Source organism: Diaphorina citri, unplaced genomic scaffold (assembly GCF_000475195.1).
Source record: "Diaphorina citri unplaced genomic scaffold, Diaci psyllid genome assembly version 1.1 scaffold306, whole genome shotgun sequence".
Taxonomy (NCBI): Eukaryota; Metazoa; Arthropoda; class Insecta; order Hemiptera; family Psyllidae; genus Diaphorina; species Diaphorina citri.
The window spans coordinates 184,622-199,015 of record NW_007377741.1 but is presented as its reverse complement, the minus strand read 5'-3'; the positions used below and the strand labels follow the sequence as shown (position 1 = coordinate 199,015).

Sequence of the window (14,394 nt, the reverse complement as noted above, 5' to 3'; positions counted from 1 at the left end):
GCATTTCACACTTGGCAAAGGCCCAACTGTAATATTGCAATGCCCATTTAACCAATCATTACTATAGAAAGGACATTCTTATTTATTGTAAAAGAAAATAACCATTACTGTCTCTTTTTTTCTGTTTCAGTTGGAACACGGAGCCAAGGCTCATTTGAAACACCTCACCGAATACTTCTCTCTCCTCTATGACTTCAGTAAGATGGGGGAAGAAGAGTCTCAATTCCTTATAGCAGTGCATGCTATATCTCTTATGGTTAACTTTTATCTGGGACCCAAGAGTAATGAGTTTGTAAGTACGATTCTAGCCGGATATAAGAAGGATTCTAGCGAGATATAAGTAGGTAGAGTTCTAGCTGGATAAAAGAACTGTTCTATCAGGATATCAGTAGGATTCTAGCTGAATATAAGTAGGATTCTAGGGGGATATAAGTAGAATTCTAGCGGGATATAAGTAGGATAGTAAGATACACATCTATCAATATCAGGAGAGGAGTATCAATTCCTCATTGCTGTGCATGCTATTTCTCTCATGGTCAAGTTTTATCTGATAATGAGTTCTAGCCGAGTAGAAGGATTTTATCCTATTAGTATTAGGCTTAAATTATCGGAAAGGGGTAACGTGGCACAAAAAAGTAGGATTTTAGCGAGATATAGATATTCTATATCTCAATAGATTTTGGGATCAATAGGACCTTTAAGGGCCCAGTTAGGAACCTTTTCTTCTATTCTTATCCCAATATTTCTCCTCAGGTGGATATAGAAGAAGGATTTTAGCCTCTTAGAAGTAGGGTTCTACCGAGGTATAGATTTTGGGATCAATAGAACCTTTAGGGGCCCAGTTAGGGCCCTTTTTCTGAGTTCTATTTGTTTCTCCTCAGGTGGATGTGGTAAGTGACGAGGAAGAAGAAGAGGACATTGTACCCCTGCCCTCCACGGATAAATACAAACCTGCTTCCCTGGAGAAAATGATCACCCTGGTAGCATCCCTGGTAGAGAAATCTAGAGGTCCTGATCATGCCTTGAGGCTTTCCAATGATGATCTGACTGCACTTACTGGAGGCAAAGTAAGTAACTTGTCCTCAGGTTCATGTGGCAAATGTGTGGCTACATCCCACAAACCCTCTCGGAAGACCCCACCTCCATGACTCTCATGACGGCAGAACTATCAACCACCTTCTTTCTCGAGACATTCATCCACTCGAAGGAGAAACCCACCATGGTACAATGGGTGGAACTGCTTACCAAACAGTTCAATGCTTCTCAAGGTAACGATTAGGCGATGTTAAAGCTTATGAGTTAAATACCGTTACCTCCCTTGTTGATGTGGATCAAGACGCTCGCCTGATAACCAGTAAGGCGTGGGTTCAATCCCTGCCAAAGTATAGAATTCTATCTTCTTTTAGAATTTGATAGTAGCCTATTGCTGTGATAAAGGAACTCTTTACCATTGGAATAAAGGAGTACTTTTGTGTAAAAGTAGTTACTTGTTTTCGATACAATCCAATAAGGGACCAGTTATAGTTTGTAGATACTTTTTTTTTTTTTCAATTAGGCGCTTTAACACTTGCGTGTCGTTTCGTTAATTGATTTTTGTTGGCGAAAATTTCAGTGTGAATATATATTTGACTCATGTTCCTACTTGTTTCTCAGGGGTTCCCGTTCCTCTATCAACAAATCAAGGAATGCATCAACCTGCACCAAACGCGGAACCTCATCTTCTCCCTGTGTCGATATAACGAACGACTGTCTAATGCTGTGATATCCATGATGTTTGCTGCCATACAGAAACACGCTAATCATGAGGTAAGCCAAATATCTTTACTATAAGCGAGATCAATTCCCACACTGATCGCACAAGATCCATTCACTTTATCCTCAAATGATGGTTTTTGTTCTCGGAACGACTGGCTTGGTGCTATCCTGTCCTTCTTCTCCCTTCGATTTCGGGACGATAAGATGTCCTATTATTATTAATTAGATTCATATTAGACACCCAAATTAGATAATGGCTTACCTTATTTTATAGTTGACTAGGGTTCTTTGTGTACACCCATTTCGTAACCCTAGTCAACTATAAAATAAGGTAAGCCATTAACTTGTCCTAGTAGCTACTGTAAAGTAAGTAACTTGACTTAGCTATAGTAAAGTAAGTATTTTGTCTATGGTAAAGTAAGTAACTCTGGTAGAGAAATGGACAGGTCCTGACCATGCCTTGAGGCTTTCCAATGATGATCTGACTGCGTTGACTGGAGACAAAATAAGTAATTTTCACTTCAGGTTTCCAACATTTTGACCTATTCTAACCATTTATGGGGTCGAGTGGATTGGAGCACATCACATGACTTCAGGCACACTCCATTTTTTGTCAAGGGTCTAGGTTTTCCTTGCCCTTGGGATCAATTCAATTTGAAGAAACCATTTATGCAATATTTTAAAGCTGTAAGTAATGTAGGCGTTCAATTTTATTCTGTAAGTAATGTAGTAGCCCTTGATTTATATTCTGTAAGTAACCTATCAGCTCTTCATTTATATTTCTGTAAGTAACCTATCAGCTCTTCAATTATATTCTGTAAGTAACCTATCAGCCCTTCAATTATATCCTGTAAGTAACCTATCAGCCCTTCAATTATATCCTGTAAGTAATGTAGGCGTTCAATTTTATTCTGTAAGTAACCTATCAGCTCTTCAATTATATTCTGTAAGTAACCTATCAGCCCTTCAATTATATCCTGTAAGTAATGTAGGCGTTCAATTTTATTCTGTAAGTAACCTATCAGCTCTTCAATTATATTCTGTAAGTAACCTATCAGCCCTTCAATTATATCCTGTAACCTGTAAGTAATGTAGGCGTTCAATTTTATTCTGTAAGTAATGTAGTAGCCCTTGATTTATATTCTGTAAGTAACCTATCAGCTCTTCAATTATATTTTGTAAGGAACCTATCAGCCCTTTAATTATATTATCTTCAGAAAATAACCGGTTTTGCAGGGAGTCAATCGACTTTAAAAAAAAAAAAAATAATAATAAAAAAAAACGAGTTGAGTCCCAATAATATTGGAATTCAGTCCATTTAATGGAAGGGTTCATTCACATTGTACGAGTAAAGAAAGGCGCCTTCTGATTAATTTATCAAGTTTCCATTCATTATTTTTACAACATAACAAATTCAGAACATACGAAATTCATATAAATGGTATTCCCATCCGTAAAAGCGCGTGTCCCACGGACTGCACTTGTGGAGTTTTTTTTTTTTATCAACAGAGAGTAAGCTTGAATGTTTTTGTTTAAATGACGATCCTTTATCAATACACTAAATCAATATGGTAAATTTCATGACTTGCCTTGGACTCGAACCACCAACCTCCAGGTCTAACTGTTCGTTTTCTCCCCCTCAGGGCTGATCACGATGACCATGACGTTATTATGTATAATCGCGCCATGTTACCCGCTTACTACGGTCTGCTACGACTATGCTGCCAACAGTCTGCCGAGTTCCGTCGTCATCTAGCCTCACATCAGAATATTCACTGGGCGTTCAAAAACATCGCGCCCCACCCGAGTCAATACCCCGCGGTAAGTACTAAGTTATACAGGGTATTTATAAAGTGCTTTCCAAAGGTGGGAAAACCGCTTCTAGATTGAAGTGCAATCCGCCAATCGGTAGAAATCTATCTGACGATCCGGACCGCAGTTATGGCCTTTTCAACATTTAATTTTTCCACGTTCTTCCGCCTATAAAATAGATTAATAGAGGAAGAACCAAAAATAAGACATTAATTTCGAATGTTGATTTGTGCCCCAAATAGACCCCACTAATGATTGAGTCACATTGAAATTCAGACTCATAAACGGAGTTTATGCCCTGACAGCCTCAGAGGATGAAAATAGATGTGTTCTCGTTACAGGCAGTAGAAGAGCTGTTCCAGTTGATGCATTTCTTCGCGGCCAAGGATAGAAACATGAGTGAGAAAGAGTTGCGCGATGTCACCGAGTTCAAACAGAACACACTGCTTCCTTTCTTCAAGGTAAGCACCAAACAGTGAGCTTGGCGGGTTCGATTCCCGCCAGGAGCGGGCTTTTATTCTAAACAGTTAAAGATTCATTTTTGGAGCGGCTGGCTTTCTCCTCTGTCCTCCTTCTCTCTTCGCTTTCAAGACGATGAGACCTCAGTAATTACAGTTCTCTATGTCAAAACTCTTAAAAACGAAAAAAAAAACTAGTATAGCTCCGCTATACTGTAGTAATAGAAAGTAAAAAATCACTATTCAGTGTTTTTACGGCTTTGATTAATATACGATTTTACAGAGCAAATGTCCTGATATTCATTTTGTATAGCCATTTCGGGTGCAATAGTCTGGACTCCGCACACAGGAATTTCGTCAGAAAAGAACCCCATTTTATTGTAATATACGGGTATACTTACTTACTTATCCGGTTATACAGGCCGTGAAGGTCCAAAACCTGCTCTGATGAGCCTTCTCCACCTCGGTCTATCTTGCGCTGTTTGTGTCCATTCTTCTCCTTCTTCTTGCTGGGACTTTATACTTGTGAACCAATCCTTGAGCAATACGAGTATATCCATTTTAAAACTTTTCTATTCTCGTTCCCTCCCCCTTTAGCATTTGTCAGACGATCTGCGCATGAGTGGCCGGCATTACTAATTAATTTCTCTCCCTCTAGCATTTATCAGACGGTCGTCAGGGCTGGCTCTCGCTGATCTCCGCCGTGAAGAATCTGGTCACGGAAGACGAAGACCGCAAGTTCGTCATCATGAACAACGGACTGGGCCTGTTTTTCGAGGCCTTCCAAATTCTGCACAACATGTACCACGAAACTTCCGGCTGTCATATTACCCTGGAATTAGTGGAACTTCTGGTGATCCTACTGGACCATGTCAAGTATTTGGGCACCCTACCCAACAAGAAGGAGGCGCGGGGACCCCTGTTGGGTGTGAAGGACCTGTCGGAGGTCATTCGGAAGATTGCCACCCTCATGAACACGTACAATCCGCCCGAGCTGAGGAATTTGGCTATAGGTGAGTTGGAAATTTGAATTTATATTAACTTTATTTACGCATATCTTAAAGAGTTACAAATGTTACAATCAATACTACACCTCCAAGCTAAGGCCTAACTTTCAGGAGGTGAGAAAAGAAAGGGAAGAAAGAGAGAATCTTGGGCAAAGCAGGGGATTTTAACCCCAATTATTTGATTATTAATACAAGAAGAGCATCTTCTACGTAGCAATGTAGCTTACTGCTCGGGTAATGGGATTGTAAATCTCTTTTGAGCAATAAAATTAGCACTCGGTCAATAACTCGTAAACATTTTCAACACAAAGGAAATCTGCTCTTAGAACCCTATTAGTCTAATTGTCTGGCTGGGGGGATGTTAAACAGGGTGTAGACCAGCCTTGTCCGGCTGGGGGACCTTAAACAGGGAGCATACCAGTCTGAAATTTCCCTTGCTAAAGAATTAGCAAAGGTTAAGTGCGAAGAGCATCCACTCGTTAAATTTTGTAGCCAAAATCAAATGTCAGATCAAAAGTGATCACTCTACCGAGGGCTGACGAAAAACGCCGAACCCGTCTGTACACGGGAAAAGGTGAAGAAGAAAAAGATAGTTGACTACAATGCTTATTGTATCTTTGCTATTTCAGAGCTACTCAAAGAGATGTCCATGATACTGACAGCAGAGATGGTGAAGATCCTGGTTCCCCTACTATACCACTGTCATGCCGCTTTCCAAGAGAGCTCTGATGCAATCCCAATGGGCCCCTATTTTCCTCATAGAGGGGGCTCCAAGGCCTCCATGAAGAATGCTCCTAGACACCCGGTACGGCCTATAGTGCAGATGGCCGTGCCTCATAACCAGCTGGATGGTCCTAAGGTGAGTGTCTAAAGGTCCATTCACACGAACTTATGGGAAAGTGTTATTTTCATATGACAGAACTTTTTTTCCACATAATGTCTACACTTTAGTTGGGTGGAATTGTCCAAGAAAAACAACAACTGACATTCCTATCCTATCCTACCTAACTAATAAAATTAGTGGAAATAATCCTTATTGATCCAAGTTTCAATTAGATTTTCCCTTGGTTTTTATGGATGTTATTATTATCGTTATCATAACGGTCAGTCCGTTTTTGACAAAATTTGGCAAAAATGATCCACATTCAGAGGAAATTTTCTCATTAAAATCTGGTTCCTTTTTTAAGAAATTTTTGGCCAGCCTAGTTAGCTTGGTTGGTGAACACCATCTTTCGGCTGATGCCATGTGATGAAATTTTCTATTACTTTCTGATTCAATTTATTGTGGACTTGATTTGTTGAAGGCTCAAAAAAACTCGAGAATGGGAAGGGGAAAAAATAGACACCATTATAATTATTTGAAGAAGAAAGGGATGTAAAGATTTATCAACCTTGTTGATAAAAGGACCTAGTTGATTCAAGATAAAATGATGAAAACCTTTTCATTTCAGAGCATTGGGTTCTGAAACCCATTTCTATGTGGACCCGTTGACACCTGATTATCTTGAAGTAGAAAACTGAAGGAATTTTTCAAATTTTGTAAAATATCTGATAAGCTTGAATTCACATTATTACCAAGTTTTGTCTGAGGACGGGATGTAAGATTTCAATGATGATCTACTTTCCCGTGTTGCTGAGTACAAAGTGACTGATAACTTTTTTGAAAACTCTGATGGAATCTAAACTTAGTACAACATATTCCCTAAATCAACTTGGTTTTATTTCTTTTGCTTGTGATAGGTGCCTTTTTTAATGTACCTACTAGATTTTATTGTTCAAAAACCAATCTCATTGGTGTAGTCAGGTGGTTAGCACAATAAACTTCAGATGTACCTACATATGTGGAGTTTGGTGGTCCTAGTCTGGTCATTTAATTTAGGGATTAATGTTTTGTTTTGTTAATTATTATGTTAGAACCAGATATAATGATGAGTAATAATCTTCAATTAAATGAATATTTCATTGATTATGAAAAATTATTCTGCGCTTGCTTGACTGAAAATCTGGTTCTTTGCTCATGATCTTTTTTGTTTAATTTTACTGAGCTACTTTGCATCTTTTTATTTAATTTTACTGAGCTACTTTGCATCTTTTTGTTTAATTTTACTGGGCTACTTCCCTGAAATCTGGCTTATGGGAAGACTGGTGGACAACTTGCCTGATGATGCACTCCGAGGTAAGATTATAGCAGGGGCTATCTCATTAAGGATTTGGACACTAAAGAACCAGGAATATTAGGTATTAGATTACAGAATACCATCATTTATGCCGACTCCACTTGAGTAGGATAAGGCGAAGAAAATATAGAAGAAGAATAACATCATTTCTTTTATTTATTTATTTATTTGGTAAAAGAAAAATCATTAGCAGTAGGTAGTCATTGCACTTGGCTTTTTTTGCTAGATCGCAAGATTCTCATCGATTGTATTTTTTTTTTTTTTTTTTTTTTACCCTTGGCTATAGAGGTGGGAATTTGGTATGAAACTCGTAAGGGCTACTTAATGGTTTCTCATTCGACACGAGTTTCGCCATCTTTGTAGGCTGTCGTCGTAAGGGCTATATGGTCTGGCCAAACCGATCCTCAAAAAAAAAGCAAATACTCGTGTCACAGATGGACTGTGAGAATGTCCGCCTAACTATTGACTTAGAATACAATAGATTAGTTCATAACTAAAATCAGTACCTGCCTCGGTGGTGTAGTGGTCAAGACCCTCGCCTGGTAAAGAGGAGGGCGTGGGTTCAATCCCAGTCGAGGTATAAAATTTTATCCTCAAAAATTACTTGAGAATTTGTGGGAAAAAATTCCCCCCAAAAAAAAAAAAAAAAAAAAAAAAAAAAAAAAAAAAAAATGGAAATGGAAATGTGTTCTTTTTAGAAGTTTGATAGAGGGAACTGTAACAACGGAGGTCTTATCGTCTCGAAATCGAAGACAGAACGAAGAAGGACTAGATAGGAGAAAGCCAACCGTTGCTGGAACGAACCTAACCTGTTTAGGATAAAGTTTGTCCCGCGCGAGAATCGAACAATCGGTCAGAATCGAACAATCGGTCTTTTCAAAAGACCAATCGGTCTTTTCAATTGGTCTTTTCAAAAGCCGATTATTCACTTGGGATTATTCACTTTTAAATTTGTTCCTTATTTAAACCCTTCATGTTCTCAGGGAAAGCCACGCCCCTCTATTTCTCAAGTCCGATGCCAAAGAAGCCAACACTGATCTCTCAGAGAAGGACAGAATGGGCTACATGTCCTGCGTTACCATGTTTATTAGAATGCTGCTGTCTTTGGTAAGTGACCTGTTTGACCCAAGCGCTCAACTTTATTCAGAATCAATAATCGCATATTGGAAACTCTAGAATAACTTTAATAAATGACAAAAAAAAATCCTGCTCGAACAGGGCTTGGAAATCCTTTTACTCCAGCAGTAGACTATTAAAATTATTCAAAGAAATTATATTTGGTAAGAAATTCCATATTTCAGCTGGGATTATGTGGGACATAAATGATATGTAACAGCTAACACACTTGGGACGTGTAGAAACAGGGCCCCGTTCTATTAAGAACTGTGCACTTTGCATTTCACACTTGGCAAAGGCCCAACTGTAATATTACAATGCCCATTTAACCAATCATTACTATCGAAAGGACATTCTTATTTATTGTAAAAGAAAATAACCATTACTGTCTCTTTTCTGTTTCAGTTGGAACACGGAGCCAAAGCTCATTTGAAACATCTCACCGAATACTTCTCTCTCCTCTATGACTTCAGTAAGATGGGGGAAGAAGAGTCTCAATTCCTGATAGCAGTGCATGCTATATCTCTTATGGTTAACTTTTATCTGGGACCCAAGAGTAATGAGTTTGTAAGTACCATTCTAGACGGATTTAAGTTGAATTTTAGCCGGGTGAAAGTAGGGTTTTAGCGGGATATAAGAAGGATTCTAGCTGGATATACGTACGATTTTAGCTGGATATAAGTAGGATACTAGTCGGATATAAGTATGATTTTAGCCGAGATAGAAGAAGGGTTTTAGCGGGATATAAGAAGGATTAGTAAGATGAGTGAAGAATAGTCTCAATTCCTGATAGCAGTGCATGCTATATCTCTTATGGTTAACTTTTATCTGGGACCCAAGAGTAATGAGTTTGTAAGTACCATTCTAGACGGATTTAAGTTGAATTTTAGCCGGGTGAAAGTAGGGTTTTAGCGGGATATAAGAAGGATTCTAGCTGGATATACGTACGATTTGTAACGAGATATACCAAGGATGTATTGGATAGAAGTATGTAGATAGAAGAAGTATTGGATAGAAGATAGAAGCCTGGATAGAAGTATGATTCTATCGAGATATAAGTAGGATTCAAGCGGGATATAAGAAGGATTTTAGCTGGATGTAAGAAGAATACTAGTCCGATCTAAGTTGTATCCTAACTGGATATAAATAGGATTCTAGCCGGATATAAGTAGGATTCAAGCTGGATATAAGTATAATTCCAGTGGGATATAAGTAGGATTTTAGCGGGATATAAGAATATAATCTAATATTTCTCCTCAGGTGGATGTGGTAAGTGACGAGGAAGAAGAAGAGGACATTGTACCCCTGCCCTCCACGGATAAATACAAACCTGCTTCCCTGGAGAAAATGATCACCCTGGTAGCATCCCTGGTAGAGAAATCTAGAGGTCCTGATCATGCCTTGAGGCTTTCCAATGATGATCTGACTGCACTTACTGGAGGCAAAGTAAGTAACTTGTCCTATTATTATTAATTAGATTCATATTAGACACCCAAATTAGATAATGGCTTACCTTATTTTATAGTTGACTAGGGTTCTTTGTGTACACCCATTTCGTAACCCTAGTCAACTATAAATAAGGTAAGCATTTAACTTGTCCTAGTTGCTACTGTAAAGTAAGTATATTTATAAAACTAAATTACTTAGAAAAAAGAAACTTCTCCTAAGTTGGAGGAACCAAGTAGGGATCCCATGACCTCTGCCGGAGTTCGCTCGCTGACTAGAGAGGGGATATCCTTTATGTGAAGAAAGAAGTGGCCCTTCTGTTCTCTTTAGATTCTATAAGCTCCTCCGTCCTTCGGATCCATTGGAAGATGATATAAATAAAATAATAATAATAAAAGTGTATTTATACTGCTGCAATAGGACTGAAAAGCCCTTACTCCAGCAGTAGGTACACTATTATTGTGGTCAAATTCTCAAATATATATTGAGGATAAAATTCCGTTGGCGAAAATTTCAGTGTGAATATATATTTGACTCATGTTCCTACTTGTTTCTCAGGGGTTCCCGTTCCTCTATCAACAAATCAAGGAATGCATCAACCTGCACCAAACGCGGAACCTCATCTTCTCCCTGTGTCGATATAACGAACGACTGTCTAATGCTGTGATATCCATGATGTTTGCTGCCATACAGAAACACGCTAATCATGAGGTAAACCAAATATCTTTACTTTGAGCGAGATCAATTCCCACACTGATCGCACAAGATCCATTCACTTTATCCTAAAATGATGATTTTCGTTCTCGGAACGACTGGCTTAGTGCTATCCTGTCCTTCTTCTCCCTTCGATTTCGGAACGATAAGACCTCCTCCGTTGTTACAGTTCCGTTTATCAAAGCTCTTTCCAAAATTGTAGAAATTTCCAAAAGGTAGAAATTTTGCTGTGCAAATATCGTGTATTTCTGAATTTTGGCATAGAGCTCGGGGGTAGTGTCCTGAATGAGGGTTTCTAAGTCCCAACGAATATCTTTGCCGTTTTTCGTTAGGACCCCCCTCTTGAAGACACTGTCTCATCAAGCCAAAGTCCAGAACTACAAGATTACGATCCTTTATCAATACACTAAATCAATATGGTAAATTTCATGACTTGCCTTGGACTCGAACCACCAACCTCCAGGTCTAACTGTTCTTTTTCTCCCCCTCAGGGCTGATCACGATGACCATGACGTTATTATGTATAATCGCGCCATGTTACCCGCATACTACGGTCTGCTACGACTATGCTGTCAACAGTCTGCCGAATTTCGTCGTCATCTAGCCTCACATCAGAATATTCACTGGGCGTTCAAAAACATCGCACCCCACCCGAGTCAATACCCCGCGGTAAGTACTAAGTTATACAGGGTATTTATAAAGTGCTTTCCAGAGGTGGGAAAACCGCTTCTAGATTGAGTGCAATCCGCCAATCGGTAGAAATCTATCTGACGATCCGGGCCGGAGTTATGGCCTTTTCAACATTTAAATTTTTCCACGTTCTTCCGCCTATAAAATAGGGGAAGAACCAAAAAGAAGACATTAATTTCGAATGTTGATTTGTGGCCCCAAACAGGCCCCACTAATGATTGATTCACATTGAAATTCAGACTCATGAAGAGAGTTTATGCCCTGATAGCCTCAGAGGATGAAAATAGATGTTGTGTTCTCGTTACAGGCAGTAGAGGAGCTGTTCCAGTTGATGCATTTCTTCGCGGCCAAGGATAGAAACATGAGTGAGAAAGAGTTGCGCGATGTCACCGAGTTCAAACAGAATACACTGCTTCCTTTCTTCAAGGTAAGCACCAAACAGTGAGCTTGGCGGGTAGCGCTCCTACATTGAAAACGATAGGTCGTAGGTTCGATTCCCGCCAGGAGCGGACTTTTATTCTAAGCAGCTAAGATTCATTTTTGGAGCGGCTGGCTTTCTCCTCTGTCCTCCTTCTCTCTTCGCTTTCAAGACGATGAGACCTCAGTAATTACAGTTCTCTCTGTCAAAACTCTTAAAAACGAAAAAAAAATCACTATTCAGTGTTTTTACGGCTTTGGTTAATATACGATTTTACAGAGCAAATGTCCTGATATTCATTTTGTATAGCCATTTTGGGTGCAATAGTCCTACATACTGGACTCCGCACACAGGAATTTCGTCAGAAAAGACTTCCATTTCAATGTAATATACGAGTATACTTACTTACTTATCCGGTTATACAGGCCGTGAAGGTCCAAAACCTGCTCTGATGAGCCTTCTCCACCTCGGTCTATCTTGCGCTGTTTGTGTCCATTCTTCTCCTTCTTCTTGCTGGGACTTTATACTTGTGAACCAATCCTTGAGCAATAAGAGTATATCCATTTTAAAACTTTTCTATTCTCGTTCCCTCCCCTTTAGCATTTGTCAGACGGTCTGAGGATGAGTGGCCGACATTACTAATTAATTTCTCTCCCTCTAGCATTTATCAGACGGTCGTCAGGGCTGGCTCTCGCTGATCTCCGCCGTGAAGAATCTGGTCACGGAAGACGAAGACCGCAAGTTCGTCATCATGAACAACGGACTGGGCCTGTTTTTCGAGGCCTTCCAAATTCTGCACAACATGTACCACGAAACTTCCGGCTGTCATATTACCCTGGAATTAGTGGAACTTCTGGTGATCCTACTGGACCATGTCAAGTATTTGGGCACCCTACCCAACAAGAAGGAGGCGCGGGGACCCCTGTTGGGTGTGAAGGACCTGTCGGAGGTCATTCGGAAGATTGCCACCCTCATGAACACGTACAATCCGCCCGAGCTGAGGAATTTGGCTATAGGTGAGTTGGAAATGAAGTAGTAGTTTAGTGAACTCCAAAGCCCGCAAAAATGTGGTTAAAGATTAAAATCAAACCCTATTAGTCTAATTGTCTGGCTGGGGGGATGTTAAACAGGGTGTAGACCAGCCTTGTCCGGCTGGGGGACCTTAAACAGGGAGCATACCAGTCTGAAATTTCCCTTGCTAAAGAATTAGCAAAGGTTAAGTGCGAAGAGTATCCACTCGTTAAATTTTGTAGCCAAAATCAAATGTCAGCTCAAAAGTGATCACTCTACCGAGGACTGACGAAGAACGCCGAACCCGTCTGTACACGGGAAAAGGTGAAGAAGAAAAAGATAGTTGACTACAATGCTTATTGTATCTTTGCTATTTCAGAGCTACTCAAAGAGATGTCCATGATACTGACAGCAGAGATGGTGAAGATCCTGGTTCCCCTACTATACCACTGTCATGCCGCTTTCCAAGAGAGCTCTGATGCTATTCCCATGGGCCCCTATTTTCCTCATAGAGGGGGCTCCAAGGCCTCCATGAAGAATGCTCCTAGACACCCGGTACGGCCTATTGTGCAGATGGCCGTGCCTCACAACCAGCTGGATGGTCCTAAGGTGAGTGTCTAAAGGTCCATTCACACGAACTTATGGAAAAGTGTCTTGTTTTCATATGGCAGAACTTTTTTTCCACCTAATGTCTACCCTTTAGTTGGGTGGAATTGTCCAAGAAAAACAACAGCTGACATTCCTATCCTATCCTACCTAACTAATAAAATTAGTGGAAATAATCCTTATTGATCCAAGTTTCAATTCGATTTTCCCTTGGTTTTTATGGATGTTATTATTATCGTTATCATAACGGTCAGTCCGTTTTTGGTAAAATTTGGCAAAAATACTGTTAATATTACCTGTGCCCGCACACAGAAGCCCGTCTTGTACAGGTTCGGATCCCTGGGTGCACTCAGCTGAATCATAATACTGTTGATCCTCCCCAGCACCACGTCCACACTCATCATATCCGTCATTCGAGCCGTCAGTCGCGGTATCACCCACTTGTCTCCTCCCCCACCTCCTGCCTTGGTACCGCCGGGCTTTCTCTTCCTGGACTTGAGACTGGGGACAGAATAGTCCAGGAGGTCGGGACTGGGTCCGTCCTCCGGGGACTGAATGCCGAGCTGAACGAGTAGCTTGCCGTCATTCGAGCCGTCAGTCGCGGTATCACCCACTTGTCTCCTCCCCCACCTCCTGCCTTGGTACCGCCGGGCTTTCTCTTCCTGGATTTCAGACTGGGGACAGAATAGTCCAGGAGGTCGGGACTGGGGCCGTCGTCCGGGGACTGAATGCCGAGCTGAACGAGTAGCTTGAGAAGTTGGGCTAGACAGTCCTGATGCCACTCGGAGTTCCCTTGCAGAACACCTGTGAGGGGAACGAGAAAACTGCTGTCAAGAGATACTGAATTGTGTAAAATTAAAAGGCTGATAGATTTTTTACTTTTTAGTCCGTCCTTCCTTTATTTTTTTTTTAAATCTCACATTGGCACTCTTTACTTGTGACTAGTGATGGGTCGTGGGTAAATACCCACTGGGTGGGTAAATAAAAATTGGGTATTTACTAATTGAACTGTTATTATTTTAAGAAAAATCAAATAATGATGACCTGAAAAAAAAACATACTCGATATTGTGAGCAGCACGTTTTTATGTTAAATTAAAATTATTTTAATATTACTAAAAAAAAAAAAAAAAAAAAAAAAAAAAAAAAAAAAAAAAAAAAAAAAAAAATTTTTAAAAAAATATT

The 14,394-nt window shown here is 40.0% G+C and overlaps 1 protein-coding gene across 1 annotated transcript in view; it reads left to right on the top strand.

Annotated features, from left to right (window-relative positions):
• Positions 1–13,225, top strand: part of LOC103507351 (ubiquitin carboxyl-terminal hydrolase puf-like) — a 49,059-nt gene extending 35,834 nt beyond the window's left edge. Inside the window, exons 42-59 of the mRNA XM_026822234.1 lie at positions 131–292; positions 882–1,067; positions 1,654–1,806; positions 2,556–2,572; positions 3,399–3,576; positions 3,909–4,028; positions 4,684–5,038; positions 5,662–5,891; positions 6,484–6,491; positions 8,193–8,316; positions 8,731–8,892; positions 9,586–9,771; positions 10,330–10,482; positions 10,834–10,904; positions 10,977–11,154; positions 11,483–11,602; positions 12,255–12,609; positions 12,984–13,225. Of these exons, the coding sequence (XP_026678035.1) occupies positions 131–292; positions 882–1,067; positions 1,654–1,806; positions 2,556–2,572; positions 3,399–3,576; positions 3,909–4,028; positions 4,684–5,038; positions 5,662–5,891; positions 6,484–6,491; positions 8,193–8,316; positions 8,731–8,892; positions 9,586–9,771; positions 10,330–10,482; positions 10,834–10,904; positions 10,977–11,154; positions 11,483–11,602; positions 12,255–12,609; positions 12,984–13,225 (3,000 nt within the window). The remainder of the gene's footprint in view (positions 1–130; positions 293–881; positions 1,068–1,653; positions 1,807–2,555; positions 2,573–3,398; positions 3,577–3,908; positions 4,029–4,683; positions 5,039–5,661; positions 5,892–6,483; positions 6,492–8,192; positions 8,317–8,730; positions 8,893–9,585; positions 9,772–10,329; positions 10,483–10,833; positions 10,905–10,976; positions 11,155–11,482; positions 11,603–12,254; positions 12,610–12,983) is intronic.
• Positions 13,226–14,394: the final 1,169 nt, after the last annotated feature.